The 20,722-nt window shown below is 42.1% G+C and overlaps 2 protein-coding genes across 5 annotated transcripts; one reads left to right on the plus strand and one right to left on the minus strand.

The window, feature by feature from the left end:
* Nucleotides 1–1,084: 1,084 nt before the first annotated feature.
* syn1 (synapsin I) lies at nucleotides 1,085–11,621 on the minus strand. 4 transcript variants are annotated; one of them, XM_053871602.1, is made up of 14 exons: nucleotides 11,412–11,621; nucleotides 10,858–11,214; nucleotides 9,106–9,163; nucleotides 8,613–8,704; nucleotides 8,355–8,511; nucleotides 8,188–8,277; nucleotides 7,728–7,790; nucleotides 7,517–7,659; nucleotides 7,382–7,456; nucleotides 7,205–7,307; nucleotides 6,986–7,132; nucleotides 5,968–6,037; nucleotides 5,377–5,893; nucleotides 1,085–3,669 (listed from the first exon to the last, which is right to left on the minus strand). In XM_053871602.1, the coding sequence occupies exons 2-14, from the start codon at nucleotides 11,181–11,183 to the stop codon at nucleotides 3,534–3,536; spliced, it is 1,977 nt and encodes a 658-aa protein (XP_053727577.1). In that variant the 5' UTR covers nucleotides 11,184–11,214; nucleotides 11,412–11,621; the 3' UTR covers nucleotides 1,085–3,533. The 4 variants fall into 4 exon arrangements, with proteins under 4 accessions (XP_053727577.1, XP_053727578.1, XP_053727573.1 ...); XM_053871603.1 differs by having other exon boundaries at nucleotides 1,085–3,631; nucleotides 6,980–7,132; XM_053871598.1 differs by having other exon boundaries at nucleotides 6,980–7,132.
* A 2,818-nt stretch (nucleotides 11,622–14,439) lies between these two features.
* vgll4l (vestigial like 4 like) lies at nucleotides 14,440–17,539 on the plus strand. Its single transcript, XM_053871353.1, has 5 exons — nucleotides 14,440–14,645; nucleotides 15,916–16,039; nucleotides 16,111–16,360; nucleotides 16,744–16,816; nucleotides 16,899–17,539. Exons 1-5 carry the CDS (start codon nucleotides 14,579–14,581, stop codon nucleotides 17,192–17,194), a joined length of 810 nt encoding a protein of 269 aa, XP_053727328.1. The 5' UTR covers nucleotides 14,440–14,578; the 3' UTR covers nucleotides 17,195–17,539.
* The last annotated feature ends 3,183 nt before the right edge of the window (nucleotides 17,540–20,722 follow it).

Here is a 20,722-nt window from a genome sequence, read left to right on the forward strand (position 1 = left end):
TTGAGCGATTTATCCTGAGAGAAAAATTTACCTTTCAACCCAAACTTTAAGGCCAACAGAAAGTCAAGAACTCGACAATGACATATGCTGATAATATATATTATAGAAATAAAATCATCCCAGCTACTTTTAAGGTTAGCTACTAGAAAAATAAATGTTTTTTTTCTATAAAAAAAAACGTAATAAGAAAAAACGATTTTTATTTATCTATATAATAGGAATAGTGCGCCTTTCTGGTGAAATAATATCCATATTGTACTGTAATTACACGTAATTTTTACAACTTATATATTACAACTTATACATATTACTTATATTCTTATATTCTTATATAAGTCGTACAAATGTATATATATAAAATGTATATATATGTATATTCAGTCACTACTGCCTATATATATATATATATATATATATATATATATATATATATATATATATAGACACTCAAAATGACTCAACATTTTGAGTGTCAAGCTTGTGAAATGAAGGCAACGAGTTGCCCGACACCACCTTGTGGTCGCATACGTGTGACTGCAATTGATGAGTGCCATGTTTATCATGCTGCATTAGTTTTATAGTTTGAACATTCTTCTGCAAAGGAAATGTACACTCTTTTTTAAATATAGTAAAATCTCAAAAAACATTTTTATTTTATTGTGTTATTTAATTTATTCCATCATTGAAACAAGCAGGTGCAAATTTTTCAAAAGCATATACATAGTTAATATTCCTTTTTTTATCTGTGTATATATTCTCATATTTTAGAAAATAGTTTTCTTCTTTTCTACAGCGTTGACATCCGTATTTATCTAACGTTTGATGGGTCTTTTTAGGTATAAACGTGATTATAAAAAAAACAATCGTGCAATTAAAATACCACGTACAAATAAACCAATTTCTGTTGAATAAATCTTGAAAAAAAAAATGTCTGTAACTCAAGTTGGACATGGCACAATTTAATATGCAGAATTGCTTATATAAAATGAGTTGCTGGTTTAAAAGGAAAAAAATCATAAAATGTTTTGCTCAACAATATTCAACTATAGATATATATACTGAATAAAAACACCAAAAGTCGTGTTTGGTCGTAGACTTTATTGAATATGTGCATGTCTTATGAACATTGGATCCTAATAAATAATATAAACATTGCATATAACATCAAATATTTCTTTTACATTTAATATAACAATCCACCATGATTTACATTATTCATCATCTATATATTTATTATTGGATCGAGCCAAACCCTCAGTTTTGGACTCACATCGAAGAAGAATGATTCAATTCCGGCAGGCATCCACCTACATAGATGTCGTCTTTTCACGATGATTATACGATGCATAAACCAGTTGTAGCAACAAAAAATCATTTACATTCACAGTCAAATATATTCACCATAGTTGATGTCGCCTGTCAGAGAGTAGTACATGGGTGTGAATATCAAAAACAGAATTAGAATCAGTGTCGTCACATCATCAGCATCTCCAGCTTCGATGTAAGCGTGTTCATGAATGGCCACAATCTCTTTCGCATTCTCAGCACCACAATAAACCGGACAATCATGCAGTGACAGTTGAGCCAAACGAACAGATCTCTGGAATATTAAACATAAATTAAAAATACATAAATGAGACACACGCAATAATAACAAGCACAAGTAGCAGCAAGAGATAAAGGCGACAATGTGCATCACTCAGAGCTCTCTACGATACATCTATTTGGTTTCACCAGTTACAGAACATTCACACACTTATTGAGCACAAGGGGTCACTGTGGCTACACGAATGGACCGAGAAACACAGGCCGCGTCAGGGATCTGCCGGGGGAGGGGGGTATTGCCACATGAAGTTAACACTCTCATGGAAGACTGTTTTAGTGCCTTGAATAGATTTTCCTCCATGAACATGAAATCCAAGAATTTAATGAGAGGCTTTTGATGGCAATAAACGAAACACTCATGCAACATTCCACTGATGAGAATAACAAATATATGAGGCGTCAAACTTGGCTTCGCTGTGTGAGCAGTCGGATTGAAGTGCAATATTCTCCACATTGCTTTGTGATTGAGTCCAGAAGCTGCCGGAAGGAACGTTGCTCTGTCGTGGGTGAACCTGAAAGCGTCGTCGCAAGATTCAAGTGTACCTTTGCGGTGATGTGTGTGTGCATTTGGAACAAGAGGAGCGGCATCACCAGGCATGCTTTCACCTTCGTCCTAATGGAAGACCCTCACACACACACGCGCACACACACAAGCGTCACGAATCAATTGGAAATCCCTGAGACAACTCCATTTGATTGGACCCTCTTGTCTGTGTAAGGCATGAGTCGGGGGCTGGGGACAGGGAGGGAGGGTGTTCCTCAGCGACAAAACAAGAGGTAGCGCCAAAACACTCACAACATCTACCGGGCTAATCTTACAGCACTAGGCGACGACACAGTTACAAGCATGGATGTCCGAGGGTTACTGTCTTCTGTTGACATGCAGTTACAGACACCATCACGAGTGAGGAACAGCTGTTGGCTACTGCTGCGACGCGTTGTCGTTGCTGAGCAACAAAACAATGAGTGCAGTTGGGAGCGTGAGCGTTTGCCGTGGGGATTCAGTCAGAGTGATGTTTTTTGTGCAGCATTCGTTCAGTCCATACTCAATTGAAGATTAAAATTCAAGTTAGGGCCATTTATTCCTGCACTGGCCGAAGAAATGACTAAAACATCGGAAACTAAACTCCACTTTATCAATTTTGATGATGTGGGCCACATGCTTTGACCTGCCAGGCCACATTTAGCCCTCCAGCCTTGAGTTTAACACCATGATCTGGACAAAGAACTCCCAGACAAGTGTTGAAATATTGCTACATTTGCTCGGACATTGGTGAGCGGCAGTCGCGTCGCAATACATGATGCACTGAGAAAACACATGCGGCTGCCAAGATATCATTTCTATACATCACAGACAGGATATTTAATGTTAATCTAACTCTATTTTGTAATGTTATTATTTCAATTTTGTAATAGCCTTTTCTTCCTCTTGCTTTAATAATAATGTTTCTGCATAAAACCTAGTGCTACAAACCTGAAACAGCTACTGATATAATATTGCTTTTCAGATTTCATGATCATTTTTTTGATGGAGTTTAATAAAAAAAAAAGACATCTGACGTTAAATTGGGAATTCTAAAAAGTGGTCAATACTCGGTCAAATTCAGAGAAAAATAAAAGATTCATTGGAGGTTTAGTTCCATACAGTTTGGCTTCAGTTGAATATTAAATGAACAAATGCTACACTGAGTTGTTCATGTGATACAAGGAGTTACGGAATGTTTTTTTCTTTTTTTTTCCAACTTCACAATATTAACTCTTTAGGCAGTGGATTTTTGTTGGACACAATTGTATAGCGGGACTTCACATTAATAGGAAACGGCTACTTATTGGTCCTTGTGGGTTGCAGAGAGAACACATCTTGTCCATCTGTCTGGAAGATTTTTTTGGGGGGGTGAGTGGGGGTCAGGTAGGGGCGTGATTTCATCTCACTCTGAGAAGAAACTGGCAAATGATTTGCGTAGATTGCGAATGGTGTCTGCCTTCACCTCGTCCTGGCTAAGGCTGGCTCGCGGCGCTTGGGTTTCTGGAATGTTGAAGTTATTGGTAAGAGACTGCGACTTGCTATAAAGAGAGGAAAATGGCAGTAAAGACTATTAAAGTCATGCAGCAAACCCATGGGGATGAAAAGACTGATGCTTCAGCAAAACAGAGGAGATGGCCGACCGCATTCCGTCCTGAAAGTCACTTATTTCATCAATTCATGGTAGCCTTTGAATATGATATCAATAAAGAATGACTTCAGGATGCAAAGAGAGGCATGTTTGGTGGATTGATGACAAATGTTGGAGGGCGCTCGAGAGCATTTCTCCTCATCTATTATTCAGAATTCACTGCATGATGCCTTCGGTTGCACAAATATTTGGGCTGAGACAAAGATAGTGTTTGACAATATAAAAAAAAAAGATTTAAAAAATGTATATCTATATATTCAAATCAATCTACTTTACTCTAGTGTCAACTTTAAGTATTCCTTACATTACAGCTAGACTGCTGTCACTATGTGATGATGTGTCCGCTGTACGGCTCTCATCATTTTCTCAATAGCTCCCTACTATTTTGATCCTAAGTGAGAGTGACACTGACCTTACCTCTGACACGTATGTTTATTTAAATTTCTTTCTTTACGGGACTTAATTATTGCTCCTTTTACTATTATTATTGTCACTATTTTTGTTAATGTCTGTGAGTGAATATTCTATGAATTATAAAATTACATTTAATTTCCCTCAACAGCGTACTTGTTTCATATTGTTTCTAATTTTCATATAAAATATTTCATAATAGTGTTCAGGCATACACATATTTTTAAAAAGTGCCTTCAAATCTGAATATTATTTAAGTGTATTTATGACATAAATAAACTTGTTAATGTTCATTACTTTTTGAAAAATAATTCTTTGACTACCCCTCATATTACTGCATCGCTTTCAATAAGTCATGACTTGTTGTACAGTACATATGTTTCCTATGAGATTTATCTTAGAATTTTAATGGCTCTATATAGCCATATATATATATCTATATATATATAGATATATATATATGGCGTTCTCCTTGGTTTTGGAACACAACATGCAGAACACTTTGAAAACTAGGATCACAAACAATACTATTTTTATTTGTCTTCTTTTTTCATTAATTTGCCGTGTCAATCAAAAGCCTATATTTTGCTCCCCAGTCTCTGTATGTGAATCAAAGCCACAGTTTCCGATTACGTATAAGGGCTCACATATTTATCTCTTTGCTCATTACGTTCCATATCTCCAGACCTGTGCTACAAAATAAAGTATCAGTACTTCCCAGAGAACAGGAATCAATAGCCCCTAAAAGTAACGCACAAAAAGGAACTGATGCCACAGAATTTAGAAAAGGCACAAACCGATGCGTGTCACCCGGATGAGTGGAATGTTTCACATCCAGGCAAATGAAAGTTGCTAAGTTAAAAACTAAAAAGTGTGATTTGAAGCTGGGGCCCACTAACTTGATCATCATCTTCAAATAATAATATTTGTGGGTAAAATGAATGATTACATTTTTAAATGGTCGGGAGATTGAAAACTGCTATTGCAAATGTTTTCAATCCAGATGATTCAAAATGCAAGGTCACATGCAGCACAGTCATAAACACACCAGAGTACTCGATATTAAATCACATGAGCAGTATTATTGCAACAATATTAATGGGGAACAACATTGTTGTAATAATGGAGCTAAATGATAGTTCACGTGCTGATCCTGATGCAGGCACAGAAACATGGAGGTACTTACTTCAGCTGAGGAGAACCCCCCACAGCCGGGTTGTCCTGGCTGGGCTTTTGAGGAGGCTGAGGCTTCTGCTGCAGCGGGGGACGACCTCCCGGGCCGCCCTGACCTTGAGCTCCCGGTCGAGGCTGTTGGGTCGTGGCCGATGGGGGGCGCCCCGGCTGACCTGGAGGTCTTTGTGGCTGTGACCCTCCGCCCTGCGACTGCTGCCTGGGAGGCTGGGCCGGCCTCTGCTGCGGTGGTTGAGGTTTCTGACCGGCTCCTCCAGGAGTAGGCTTCTGCTGCTGCTGGTTGAGGGATTGTTGCCTCTGAGACTGAGGCGAGCCACCTTGGCTTCGCTGACCAGCTGGAGCTTTCTGGGTCCCTCCCTGACCTGGTGACCTTTGCTGCTGAGCAGGTCCTTGGCTAGCCTTGGTGGAAGCTTCAGCAGAGCCCGGGCTTCCTGCAGACTGCTGCGCCTGGGCAGGAGGTTGCCCTTGAGGCTGTGGACGCTGCTGAGACGGTGGGCCTTGCTGGGGTCCACCTAAGTGGGAAAACAGCCAGAACTTTGACACTGAAGGATCCAAAACATGAAGTGAAACCTATGAGAATTCTTACCTTGTGGTGAGGGGCGGGGCTGAGCCTGTGGGACTCTGGGCTGAGAGACTGGCTGAGGAGATACAGCCTTCTACAACACAAAGACAAGGACAGTGTGAGAAGAGGAGCAGGCGAATGATGCTCAGGGCGAACGCAGTTTTGCTTAAAAAATACTTATTGTGTGCAATTGGACAAATGACAACCATAATGTTTGGTGATTCCAGGTTCAGGTTCATGTTTTTTATCTCCATATATATGATATAATATCAGTATTCCATGTCTTCATATAAATTTTTTTGTAAAAATAATATTCATATGTTCAATTCATTTCATCAACAATTTAACCTCATTGGAGTTAGCATTTCAAACTTAATGCACTTTATGCTTCCAAGTTAAGTGTATGTATGCATGTGTTTAAAATGAATAAATAAATAAAATAGAAAATGGTTGCTTTCAAATAGTTTTGACTTATTTTGTCCTTATGATTTTTTGCAACCTAATGTGATTTGAGTATAGTTAACTGCGTGGAATATAGCATTGTATTGTAACATAGCATCGTGATGCATATTGTTTCAGGTTCTTGCAGAAATAAACTACCATCAATAATAAAATTCATATGCTCCAAAAATCGCACTTCAGAATCTAAAATTTGAGAAAGGTTTTCCCCAAAACACGATGTAATTTCATTATTTTAAGATGCGACAAAGCATTCCGACACACCTGAACGCACCAGTGACGTGCTCAGGGAGGTGTAAAGCGAGCAGAGTGGAAGGACGGAGGCAGAAGGCTGTTCAAGGTCGTTGGTTGTTGGAGGACTGTAGTTTTCAGCGTGCCTTGTAGTTGTACTTAAAATAAGATTCAGATGCTTTTCTAACTGTCCTGAAATTACACCGTTCTTAAACATGATCATGCTGTGTCTGGAATCTACATGGATCTGTGCAGTGAATGGTTTAGTCCAGGTTAATGTGTTCATTTTGACAGCCCAAAAAGTAGAGGCATGTCAGTGTGGACACAGATGGTTCATGTCAGTCACCTGTACCTGCTGCGCTGTAGCTGCAGCACGTACAGTCGAGGAGCTGGATGTCCTGGCAACCGACTGATTCATCTTAGCCACCACCAACTCTGCAATCTGAACACGATCCTCGTCCTGTTGGTCTCCGATGAGTGGCATGGAGCAGTCGTCCACCTAAAACAGAGCGGACACACCGCGTCAGGTCGGGTCGGAACCACAAACCACGCTCATGAACTGACTCAGTACCTCTATGATGTAGTCCTTGCCGTCTTTACCATGCAGAGCTTCTACGGCGCATATGTCTAATCCCCCGAAGATGTCGGCACAAGAGTCCACCCACATCCTGTACCTGTGATTTCACATTCAAGAGATCTGTGAAGCTGCTCTCATCCATCATGTGGCAGTGATCCTGCGGAAGCTTACTTGTCGGACATGGCCACCTGCTCCAGCATGGAGGAGCCAGTGTTGGTTTTCCAGTTGCCAGAAATCGACGTCCTCCTAACGTTGGAGGATTATGAATCATCACTGAAGGCAACTGTGACTTCCAGACACACTCACATGTACGCCTTGTAGTTGTCGCCGATCTTCTGGATGCGCACGTCGTACTTGGCATCGATGAAAGGCTCAGACGTGGCGTAGGTCTTGGTCAGTGCCACAACACTGGCGATGTCTTGAAAATCATACTGATTATCCACCTTGACCTTCAAAAGGAGAGTCCAGACATGAATACTGCGGCAGGGTTCATGCTCAGAGAAGACGTACGTGGTACCTTTCCCATTCCTGAGTGAGCATGGCCCATCTTCACCACGACAGGAAACTGCGGCGAAGTGATCTGCGGCAAACAGTTCAATGATGACAGAACTTCAAACCATGCTTACATACTTGTGTGGCTGCAACATCTGTCCCTGAACTCCTTCATGTGTTATCCATCCATCATGTTTCACTTTCCTTATTCTATATATATTTAAACACGCAACAGTTCTGACTGAAACATGCCCTTGTGACTGTTTACTGCTCTGATAGCACATAAACTAAGAATGGAAGAACGGATTTCAATGACATTTTCAGGAAAGGTGGATCATTCGGAACCGACGATTAACATAGTAAAGTTGCTTCACAGGGATTTAGGTCTTCAAACACTTTCCGGCGAGTGCATCCCTTCAATCAAGGCAGCAAAGACAAGATCCACTTGCGCTTGTGTCTGTCTCGACACGCCGATCGTTGCTCACCATTTCCTTGTGATTAGGATAGTAAATCTGCTCGATCAGAGGGAACTCCTCGGGGCCCAGCTGTTTTCCAACTCGAGACATCTGAGAAAACTAAAAGCGAAAACAGATCTCAATGCAACTCCACTGTTAGAAAAAATAAAAAACAATCCCAGACGAATAACACCTACCACCCATGGCTTATCGCAGAAATTGTATACAGAGTGCAAAGAGTTAACACTTGGCAGGCCGGCGTACTGAAGTCCAATCACAATGTTCCGGTGGTCGCCGTTTTTATCCATGCTGAATGCATGTTGTCTGATCAGCACAAAGTCTGGCTTGAAAGACCTGAGAGACAGAGTGCTGGTTAATGATCTAGGAGCGATGTAAAGCACAGTGATCAATGAACGGTGTCAGCTAAGTGGAAGGTTGCTAGAGTCCAGACTTACTTAGTCACTTTGTGTCCATTCCTGATGGCATCAATGTCCACATTATAGGTGCCGGTTGAGTCTGCAACCAAGTTGATTTCGGAAAACTCAGCCTGGAAAGACAATATGAGCCAGAGATAATTCACTATAACAGAGTTTCAGGAAGAATGACATCTGGTTCATACAAGTGATTCACAGGGAATGATAATGAATTAACATTAACATTGTTTTAAATTATTTAAGCGGGAGCCTTCGATGTTTTTTTCCTCCTTTGGCACATGATGTCGTGACAAATCTATGCTGTTGGATTCCAGACAAATAAACTTCCCACGGACTGTAATTTTGGCTGCAGATTACAGAACTTATGATTCATAACTTGCATTTAGCTTCATACAAATGATTAAAACAGGTTTTGTTATCAAACACGTTCGCTGCATGACTGAGCACATGCACACTGACAGGTTGGTTTCATCACCACGAGCTTCATAACAAAAACATGAGTTGCATGTGTTACCTGCTCAACTTTGATGTCAAATTCACCGTGGACCTTCCTTCCTCTGAAAACCTTCACCCTGTGGGTAGAAGCTTCAAGTCAATTCTACATTTCTCACTTGCATTTCAACTTATAAATCAAGTTTAATAAGGATTTCCCTTTCCATTGAGCTGCGTATATTTTTGAGTCTGGTTAAAGGTGAAAATGAGTTAAGACTTCAATGAGGAAAAAGAGTTGGAACTTAATCTACATATACAACATGTGAAAACGTGAGGACATTACAAGAGAAAAACAAAGCAATGTGGTGTTGTTCATGAAAAATAAATGTGAAGGAAATGGTTATCAACATTATCTGCGAGTGAATATTTAATCAAGCTCTCCGAATCTCCACAGATCAACACGGATTTGTGGAAAGAGTTGCATCACAATGCAATCGGTGACAGAAGAGCCGCAAAATATGATTAAATCACAAGTAATGGCTGCTCATCCGAGGATAATGGCTTCTCAAATAAGCTGATACTCAGCAGTCGCAGCAGGGGAGTATTGTGCGTGTATTACATTAAAAATTCAGGCGCAACTGTGCAACAGCGGTGCAGCTTCAGAGTCACGATACCAGGGCATCCCAACCCGCAAAATATGGACTAACAATAATGCTAAAATGGTGTTTCAAATGATTTTATGGGATCACCATTTTATAGCTGCATCGATGAGAAATCAATGTCCCTGGAGGTCTGGAGTGAAACAGAAAAAAAAGGATCATCCAGGAATTTATTTTTGTTCGCTAGACTCGATTTAATGCTCTAAGATGAATTGCTGCAGCCGCACATCAGCATCCTATCGATTGGTCTGTCGATGGCCTCGACATAATCCTTCTGGGCCGTAGAAATGACTGCAAGAAGTGCCCTTCTCGCTGGAGCCTATTATTGTTCCCCAACCTAATATTGTTTTCTTAATTCTAAATGTATTTGAGTTCTTGTGCGACCGGTTCAAAAGCCCCCACCTTTGCGACTCACGCTGGGCTCCTCCCACCCAATATTTTGAATTAGCTGACAGCAAAATGCAGTAAATTTAAAAGCTACACGCTGGATACACTGCCCCACATTCCTTAATGTCATCCTCTTACTGCTGCTCCGCTGTGATATTTGCACTTCGATTTCTTCAACAACATCAGACTGTGTCACCAGTGAAGCATGAAAGTTGTGACTGTATGTTGTTGAATGGTTTTAGAAAGTCGATATTTCAGGCTTGTTCTTGTTTGAGGCCTGCAACCTGAAGTAATGGAAATGAATGGGGAGGTCTGTAGAACGTTTGTACATCCAATTGGTCGATTAGCAATAAAGGAAGAAGTTGTGTTAGAAGGTGAAGGTGTCTGGTGCACCTCTATATGCTTCCCGGTATCAATATATTGGTGCAGGGGTGAGACAACAAAAAGAGTTTGGACTTTAAGAATAGAACACTCATATTGTGAACTATGGTCACTCGAAACACGACACTCATAGAAGAACAACAGATCACATTCGCACTCACTGTTATTACAGTCACTATGCATGTTTAAAGACAGTGGGAGGAAACCTGAGACACTGGGAGGAACCAAGGCCCATTAGCTGCAGACGTAACTACCACTCTAATGCAGGGCCCCTATTTCAAAATGGGATTATGTCTTAGTCGTGTTTGGATAATCTGTACAGATGTCAAGGCAGCAGTTGATGCAAATGACCTTCGGGGTCAGACGTAGGTAAGTCCAGACCAAGGGGCCTGGACCATCTGGCTCACCAGTCGGTCTGCTGGTCGTCTATGACCAGGAGAATCTTGGCGTTGCTGGACACTCCAGCCCGGTCCGCAGCCTCGGACAAGGTGGCGGCTGCAGCAGCCGTCGTCTGCTTGACAGCGTTGGAGATGGAGGAGAAGAAGCTGGAGCCTCCTCCCGCACCTCCTCCTCCTCCTCCTCCAGACTGCGGCTGGCTGGCGGGCTGGCGGCGCTCCGGCGACACTGCGGGGCTCTGCTGGGGCGGGTCGGGCCGCTGCAGGTCGCTCATGTAGCCGTTGGGCAGGTTGGACATGAAATTACTGTCCGAGAGTCGTCGACGCAGGTAGTTCATGTTTGACGCCGGGGACGGATATCAAAACGCGCTGGAGGGAGGAGATGACAGGGCCAAATCAAATCTGAGTCAACCGTTTAACACCTGCTCTGAAACGACACGGATTTTGACGGAAAGGTGAGGATGAACGCTGCCTTCCAGGCCACTTCATTACCGTAAATGGCATGCAAATGTCGCCGTCGGTGAGAGGTGTTCGGCGATGACATGCACCGGCGTGGTTCCGCCTACCTGAGAGTGGATCCGAGCCGAGCCGCTTCACTGGACCGATGCTTCTCTGATGTGCTTCTCCTACACGTCGCGGACACACATGTCCTCTGAGGTCGAGCTCGGGGCTTGAACCTGTGAGATTAGAAGCTACAGGCCTTCAGCATCACCGCCGATCACCGTCCTCCCCCTGAAGCTGCGACTCGCTCTCCTCCTGCCCTGCGTCACTCCCAATTGAGAGGAGAGGGGGGGGCCCAGCGTCAAGCTGAGCTGGAACACTGCACTTCCGGTGTTGCTATAACGGTGAAAAGATGAATGCTTTTAAAGCTTTCATAGATTCAATAACAGAGACCATTGAGTCACAAGCATTTAAGGTCAGGTTGGTTGGCCTCAATAAAATAATAAACTGAAAATATTACATTAAACAAGCATTACCTTTCAGAATAAAAGCAGACTGATCTTCATTGAAGAAGGAGAGTATAGCCTTTTCTCGTGTGCACAGTTTATTCTTATGATGGATAATATGTCAGAAAATCCAATAAAAATATGTTGAAAAGAAAAGAATGCACTTCCTGTTCTGATTTTATCTGCTTGACGAAAACCAGACAGCCATGGGTGGTGCGGATGTAACGGTGAAAAGATGAATGGTTTCAAAGCTTTCATAGATTAAATAACAGAGATTATTGATCCACAAGTATTTAAGATCAATTTCGGTTCTTCACTAATATAAAAAAACAGAAAACATTACATTGAAGGTGCATTTCCTCTCATAATGATTATTATGAAAGGATATTACGATGGCTAATATGTCAGAAAACTCAATAAAAATATATTGAAAAAAATGCACTTCCTGTTCTCTCTGCTTGACGAACCTCAGGCAGCCATGGGTGGTGCTGATGTGAGCAGGGGGTGTCACCGTGTCACTGCTGCATCCTGCTGCTGATGTGATTCTGCATCCCACTGAGGGCAATAAACCTGGATGAGCTGCTGCACGGGCTTGTTGCTTTTGATTATCATCCGCCTAATGCAGGTTGTAAGCGACGAGCCATCTGTTGGAACCTGGCAGCCAGGCGGAGGTGCAAATACCCCTGGGTGGGCTTCTATGGAGACCGCAATGAAGCTGCGAGTCCACGCTCAGGCCGACGCTCAAGTGTCATGTTGAAATCCAGGCCGCTCTTTTGTTGTGCTTTGGAAAAGACCGCGAGCTTATTTTAGTCCGACCAGCTTGTGAAAGCGGGACGGCTCTGTGAGAGTTGGCAGGTTGCAGTGGTGGTGGGTGTGTCGACAAAGAACTGTTTAACTGAAGCAGATTTACTACTCCAGTTATATGACTCAAAACATGACACGTAAACCTGTCTTTTGTAATGAGACATTTAAGACAGAAAAACTCTCTCTCTCTCTCTCAATATATATATATATATATAGTATTCTGTAGCTGAACCGCAGATCCTTTTGACAGGCCTAGATTTCCCAATTGTTTCCTATAGATTGTGAGCCAAGCTTGCAAACTTATTCCCACAATGAGCACATGTGCATACGCAGTGTACTCCAGGAAGCTTTGAAAGCTTCAGCTATTTAAAGAGTGTCTCTGAAGCAGCTGATGTGAGTGGAAGTCTACATCTTAAAAACAAATCAGCTATCAAGAGACTAATTCAGAGTCACAGGCAAATCAATAGAGCTAAATTTAGGCCCTCAGACAGCACTACGACAATCATTTAGCTGTGTTTCAGTCACGAAACACAATGAATACAAAATAATATTTCAGATTCTCAATCAATTTAACAACAACAATAGCACTTTAGAGAACAGAAAGCGTTTTTACTTACTATTACTTTACTTTACTTACTGTTGCTCCAGAGGTCAGTGTGAAGCTATGAAACCGAGCATGTTGAAATAATTTGAGTTCTGTTGGTGTCATTCAGATTTGTAACTATTTCACATTCAATATCTTTATATTGACATCTTCTCTTGTTTTCTGTCTTATTTGTGCTTTTTTGATGGAGCTGACTCCCCTTTTCATTTCCACAAATAATTCCATTGATCATTTGGGGAATTTGCTCTCATAAATATTATAAAAACATGATGATAAAAATTAATTTTTTGGCATCTGTTCATTCCCATGTCATTATTAGTACCTTAGTTTTTCCCGAGGTTTTCTTAGATTTTTTTTTTTTACACATTTGGTTTCCTCCACGCCATGTCTTCATGAATATCATTCAAAAATAAGTATCAAAATACTGTGCCTTAGTTGTTTCACCAATGTTGGCAACAGACATAACACATTATAACCCCTGAATGTGGAAAAAAAAACAACAATATTTTCTACCATCAGAAGCTTGTCTCAAACCTCCTGTCATGTTCGACTGCTCCCATTTAACATAAATATCAAAAATATCAGCTCAAATAAGACTGCAGCCCCCGGAGAAACAAGGGAAACAATCCATGGTGAGGTTTCCTTACATTGCTCTGCTGGTGTAAGGTCATTGCTGCACATGGTGAGGTTAGTAAATATCTATTGTTCAGTGACTGTACTGCACAACATCTGCGGGTGTGTGCAAGGGCTCTAACTGCGAAGAACTGAACTATTGTTCCAGCCTGCGGAGTCTTTGTCAAGTCGTCCACAAAAGCCTCAGGATTAACCATATCCAGCCGAATGCGTGTACGGACAGGTAGAGGAACGGCTGGTGCTCCGGTGGGCTAAGACCTCTCAAAAATGCAGTTTGGTGAGATTGCAGATTTGGGAGGGAAGGGGCTTCACTTCCCTGTGAAATAAGAGCTACTTTTGTCGTGCATTTGCTAAACCGTCTATAACAAGCCTAATGAAAGCCCTTATAATAATAAGTCCAACTGTTTTGCTGCCGTCCGTAGAAAGTTATGCAGAAAGACTCTGCGCCACTTTGCTTCCCACCTTGTCTGTCAGACCTACCTGTGTGCACATTCCTCCAGCAGGACAATAACAACACAGACTAAAGGAGAGTCTCTCATTGGCTCCGTCACCAACCAATGAGAAGGAGCAAAACCTGTCCCAGTGAAGCGGCAGTTCCTATCAGATCTCACCTGGCTGAGCTCAGTCTGCGACTCATTACCATTTCCAATACAAACTAAAGCAGAGGCTCATTGTGTCCTGTGAGCTCCAAAAGTCAAGGTGCTCCTTGGTAGATTCTCCTCAAAGACACACGAAGAGCAGAGACATGGCAGTGGCAAACTTCCAGTACATCACCAGGATGAGCAGCGGCTTCAAAGTCTACATTCTGGAAGGTAAGTCGGATTATTCCTTCCAAGAGAAACTTGTTTTAACATGTGACATGTGGCTCGGACGATAATCCAGTCAGGAAAACCTTCAATAACATGGACATATGTTCTCTGTTCATAAAATGTTGTGACTTAAACTCACTCAGAGAGACTTTGAAATGCTCCCACTGCTTTCAAGTGAACTTCAGTTTCATAATGTTGTCATTGAGAGCTTCTAGACGTGTCTAAAAGTGTAGCCAAACACCGTGTTGCTGTCTTAAAATGACATTAGGACATTGGACGGAAGGTCATGGACTTTATTCCAACCACAATACGGAAGAAATATCCACGCCTGAGGCATTAGAAAATCAGCATAGGTGTGGTTGAACCGGCCCCCCTCCACAATGGCACCGTGTGGTTGTGTGTTGCAGCAGCTCAAAGGTGTGTGAGTGTTAAGTGCTAAATGTGGATTGTGAAGGTGTGAAACTCTTGTTTTCCTACACTGAACACACAATAGCTCACTGTTGCTCCCATGTTTTCTATTTGCATACAGTTACCTTTACATGTGGAAATTTTCTGAGCAATCACAACAAAGAGTGAGGGTCAGGAACAGCTGGGGTAGACAGTGAGTCCACTCATTATGGAAGGTGTTTCAACAGCGAGTGCTGCTTATTGAGATTGTTTCAGCACATGACAAACACACCTCAACAATATGGCAACTCTCCTGGTGAGTTTCACTTTCTAAGGCGGATGGCATTGTAGGTGCCACCGCCGACTGGGCACCGCTCCAGCTGATGTGGACTCTCCACAGCAAACGTGTTGGTTGTGACCTTCTGGTCGCCTGCCAGCATCATGCAGAAAAACAACATTTACCGTTAGCATTGAATCAGCTGCGTAGTTTTGAAACTCTCACCCATCAGGAAGATCAAGTTCGACAACTTAACGGAGTTTACAATTAGGATTGGCATATAAAAAAAAAATAAAAAAAAGAAAAAAGTTTCCCACGAATATTAGGCAAGCGGATTGATGCAACGGATCAAAACAACAGTCACTTGTTACCGTCAATCCAGGGCTGGGCTGGATATCTACGTGGGACATGGGGGGGGCAGCTTCAGGTCAATATGGCGTCATCAGGAACCAGAACAGTTAAGAGCTTAATGCTGCTGTTTACCTGGCAAAAAGATATATATATATATATATATATATATATATATATATATATATATATATATATATATAGATGAATTTTATTAATTCTTTTAACATGTGATTTCATCATTTTTCTTGTCATTTTCAGGTCAGCCACACCTCAGAAGTGAAGACCGATACCGACACATGAGCAGTGAGCGGGCTCGGGTCCCCACCGTCTACCCGATCAAGCGCAAACGCAGCCACGAGAGATGCTCCACACTGGAGGAACGGTCTGTGATGTTTTGATCTACACGTGTTCTAAAAACCATGGTCTGTATGTTGAAAGTCTATATGTTTCCAGGAGGGAGCGAGCTCTGAACAGGAGTCTGGGTAAAGCCTCTCAGAGAACCGTGCCCCGTGCCACGGGACTCAACAGCCCACAGAGCCCCACGTCCACCTGGAGTCCGACCCCGAGCCCCACCAGCCCCATGCCCCCACATGTGTACTATGAACCCATCATGGACGAACCTCTCGCCCTCATCAAGAAGCCAAGAAAGGAGCCTGAAAACGCAGAGAAGACCAAAACAGCCCCCACCAGCGCTCAGACTCAGGTAAACTATTTCCTCCATTTATCTACAGCATCAGAGCAGTCGGTGGAAGCCAAAAAAGGGGGTCGTTGCTTTGTAGTGTCAGCATAGCTGGAGGCTGCCCGCAGCTACGTTAAATCTTACATATGTAGTCAGCGAACACGTTCTGCTTTTGAGCGGCGCACGCAGGCCCGAGCTTGTCCGAGCAATGCAATCCAGCCAGATTGAGGAAGAAAATGTGAGCAATGGAGGGAGGAATGTCATCAACAAGACCAAACACACTTCCTTTGACCTGTTAATGTTCCACTGTGGGAGAGACACTCAACCCGTTTCAAACCGCGCTGGAACCATTTTTGATCAAACAGCACTTTCAGGTTTTGACCTCCAACTGTTTTTGCCGTCGGTAGGTGCGTCCGTCGGTGATCACCTGCGTCTCCTCGCTGAGGAGCCTCTCCTGCAGATCTGAGGGCCACTCATCAGGTCAGTCTCAGACACGTGAATCAGCGGGGCACGGCGCTCCCTGACGCTCGGCGGCTGACTCAGTTGTCTCTCTCTGTCGCAGTGATTTCCAAATGCAGCTACGAACACATTGTGGACGAACACTTCCAGAGGAGCCTCGGAGCCAATTACCAGAAGAGCAGCTCCCAGCAGCTCTCCATCAGCCTCTCAGTTGATGACCATTTTGCCAAAGCCCTGGGGGACAAGTGGCTGCAGATTAAATCCAAGTCCTCCTCCTGTTCTTCCACGCCTCCCAGCAGCCCCAGCATCACACAGTCCCCCAGCTACAGCCCGAATCAGTCGCACAAAGACGCCCCATGCAGCTCCTCGCCATCCTCTAGCCACTGGTCTGTGAACTAAAACAGACCCCTCACAGGACTTTTGGACTTAAAACATTGCATCGCTGTTTGTCAGGCAGCAGTTTTAAGGAACATCGAGTGTAAAAACGCAGATGAATGTCGTGGTTGTGTTACATTTCTTTCCTCTGCTTGCTGTGAGCTAGATGGTGATCCGTGTTGTTTCAACCGTTTAATCCTTTACATTTCTTTGGATCGTGTCATTCTTTCAGTGTCACACTTTGTATTATATTTATACGTGGATGCACCTGGGTACCTTACAGTTGAACTGACTAGCCTTTGTTACTGTAATATGTGGTCCGACAGAGGAAAATAAACTTGATTTTTTTGAATAAAAACCGAAACAGATCACAAATTACGTGTCATTAACAGAGTCATTCATTGACCTCCTCTTATTTCCTGTTTACAACCACATTGCTGCAGCTACAATGGGAGGCATTTATGTATGAATTATTCACTAAATTGCCATTATAAATTGTAATTTGATGCTTTAACAGTGGTCAATTTAATTCTTAAATGGCTAATTATTATGTTATATGTTAGCCTACATAAATCTTTTTTTTAACTATTTTCGACGAATATAAAAAGGTCATTTCAATTTTGCCATCATAAATTACAGACTACAAGTTGCGTCCTTTAAATCCTTCTTTTATTTGTTTAAAATAATTATTTTATCTACAATAATGGGTAATAATATAATGAAATATGTGCAATTATTTTTAAATTTCTCTACTTTTATTGTATTTACTCAAAATCATTCATTATTTTTAATGTTAAATTGAGACGGTAAGCAGAATATATTGGTTTTGACTAGCTCAATACTCTGCTTAATTTTTATTTCCACTTAATGTGAAAGGGAGCCGCTGTAGAAAACCCCCTCCTGACTTCAAAGGTGGCCCTTTTAAAAAGATTAAAACGCCCCACCTGGGCCACAGCCCGGGGCTCGTAAACTCATGCGGGCAGCTTGCAGAAATGAGGCTGGGTGTTGTACCAGACAACCTAAATTTCTTCAGTGACTCAGTGCATGTCTGCATCACCTCCGGAGCACACATGCACTTCAACAGTTGCTCCACACTACGCGGGAATTAACTGGACGTGTGAGCAACACACTGGGCTTTTTCTTCCAGTAAGTCGGAGGGAATGTTCGGAGCGTGTCCCAGCAGGCCACAGGCCTTGTGTTCTGACATTCCTGTCTCCTGAGAAAATGACTCCATGAGATCCTACAGATCCTGTTTGGCAAGGGAAAGGAGGGAGGGAAGTGGGGAAGAGAAGGGTTGGGCTGACACCGACCTGATCATGAGAACCAGCCGCGCTCTTCTGTTACTTATTTGCATGTCCTATCTTGTCTAACTTCAAAAATGACAATCAGCTTGACAAATAAGTCACTGATATTCACCAGTCCTCTCCAGCGACACAGGCCACTGAAACAGAGATGGCACTGGTTGCTGTCAGCATGTTTGAATCACACGTCCCACCGGGCCCCCAATCCACATAGAATCCATCATTAGCATTTCTTTGGCAGCAGATCCACGCTACAGCTCCGGGTGACAGAATAGGAGATGGTTACTTTCCATCAGGGAGTGCTGAAAAACCGGTATTTCCACTTTGAGAACCGCAGTCACATGAGCGGGAGATGCCACCTAGAGGTCATACAGAACGTAGCGTAGAAGGTATGTGTGTTCTGCAGACACGGGTTGCTCTGTTTTTATGACCTTTTTTAAATAATTATGACAAGAGCACAAAGATAAACATTAGGGTAGAGGTGGCATTGCTTTAGGTAGTGACTGAAAATGATAAATGTTTGAATTTTTAGAGCTCATTTCAAACACACCCCCTTTAAAAGTAGTCCATGACTTGAGGTTATTCAAGCTGAAGAAATAATGGTTTGTCGCTACAGGTGCCAACCAACAGGACGAAGTCACTCTAAATAGCACTTTGCCAAATTTAAATACTGTCATTTGAACAGAGAATAGAAAGATATTATGCAGAGGCTTTGTGCAGTCATGGTGGATGGCAGGGACTGTTATAACACAAAGGGTGAGAGACAGGAGAGGCAGTGTGAGAGGGGGCAGGAGGGAGGGCACCTTCGGTGGTTGAAGAAGACAAGAGATCTCTTGAAACTGCTGAAATGTTTCGTGTCTGTGGGTTTTGCACCTGCAGTGGAGGGGGAGTAGAATACAGTGAAGAATATTAGCATTGTTTCCTGACTTCCAGGAGGCAGTGGCATGCTGGGAAAAGTACATTAAACCACTGTGAATAACATGAGGCAAAATGAAATCTTGACCTCAAGTTTGCTGTTCGACTACTGTTTTTCGGTGGAACAGTAAGGTCTGTGAGTGAAAAGTTGAAAAAGACCTGAACACTTTCTGCCGTGGGGGTGTGAATAATCTGTAACCTGCGTTTATTCATGACAGGTTTTGACAAAAGCATCTGTCCAACAGACTGTTAGAAGTGGTGATAAAGATTGAAGGAAACTGTGAGTAGACAGTCAAAATGCAGGTTTGATATTCTATTCAGTCTTTGTTCCCAAATATTTTTTGTAATGAGTAACGTAGCATAAATATTCACTGCATTAGTCCATAGTTTTTATTGGAATTATTCAAAACTGATCTTAATAGTTAAGAAAACATAGTTTCAATTTCTTTCAAGTTTCAAGTCAGTAACTCCTATTCTTCTGTATTTTTACTCCATATCTTTAGTAACAAAAAAGAAAAAAACTGGCGCTGCACCTTTAAGCTTGAGAGAGCAGTTTCCCTTTGGAACCATACACAGTGGTTCAGGTAATTAATAATTTGGGAAACATCAAACAGGAAAAACCAAACACGAGTTTACTTACTTTAACTCAGGAAGCCAGTAATTACAGTTTAGTCAGAGTGAAAAGAGTTTAAAAACGTATTCTGGGAAAGTTTGCCAGCCTGTTAAAATTGCGCTTAATGCCGCCACTTTGAGCAACATTTGGTAAATAGAACAAATCCAGGACCTTTCAAAATGACTGTGTAAATCTGAGTGTGATCTATTGGAGACAATGCTGAAGTCCTTTAAACGCTTGGCTGCCAAGTGATGCGGATCTTTTGAGAAATGGTGAAGTCTGAAGATGTAAAACAGTCATTTTCACCCGTTTTACAGCACCAATCTTCTCTGCTGGAATCCAAAACAACGCTTTATTTTAATTGAAATAATTGCACTTGGTCTTGGTGGTTGCTCTTCATGAGATGCTGTTTATCTTTTCTAGTTTTAAAACCTTCTGGTTTGATTAAATGAGCCACAAATGAACATGTCTTTTCACAGTTTTCAGGTTTAAATGTCTTTAAATTCCTGTTTATGTTTCATCACTATTGACATAGCCGACTACAATTGACTAGTAAACTCAACACCGACTGGGTTATTAGTCAACTGGGGGGGAAAACAATGCTTTTCTAAGTGTCTTCATCTCAGCTGTAGTATAATTGAGTCATACAAAACCCATCGAAGGACTCCTTTCACACCATACCACTATCAAAATAAATGTTAGTTGCAGCTCTAGTTTTCTGCA

Source organism: Synchiropus splendidus, chromosome 7, assembly GCF_027744825.2.
Source record: "Synchiropus splendidus isolate RoL2022-P1 chromosome 7, RoL_Sspl_1.0, whole genome shotgun sequence".
NCBI classification, from domain to species: Eukaryota; Metazoa; Chordata; class Actinopteri; order Syngnathiformes; family Callionymidae; genus Synchiropus; species Synchiropus splendidus.

Coding starts and splice junctions, on each gene's coding strand:
- syn1 (XM_053871598.1), bottom strand. CDS start 11,183: ATGAACTACCTGCGTCGACGACTCTCGGACAGTAATTTCATGTCCAAC. Junction 8,705..9,105: donor TTGACATCAAAGTTGAGCAG/GTAACACATGCA, acceptor TTGTCTTTCCAG/GCTGAGTTTTCCGAAATCAA. Junction 8,278..8,354: donor TCTGCGATAAGCCATGGGTG/GTAGGTGTTATT, acceptor TTTCGCTTTTAG/TTTTCTCAGATGTCTCGAGT.
- vgll4l (XM_053871353.1), top strand. CDS start 14,579: ATGGCAGTGGCAAACTTCCAGTACATCACCAGGATGAGCAGCGGCTTC. Junction 14,646..15,915: donor CAAAGTCTACATTCTGGAAG/GTAAGTCGGATT, acceptor TGTCATTTTCAG/GTCAGCCACACCTCAGAAGT. Junction 16,361..16,743: donor CCACCAGCGCTCAGACTCAG/GTAAACTATTTC, acceptor TGCCGTCGGTAG/GTGCGTCCGTCGGTGATCAC.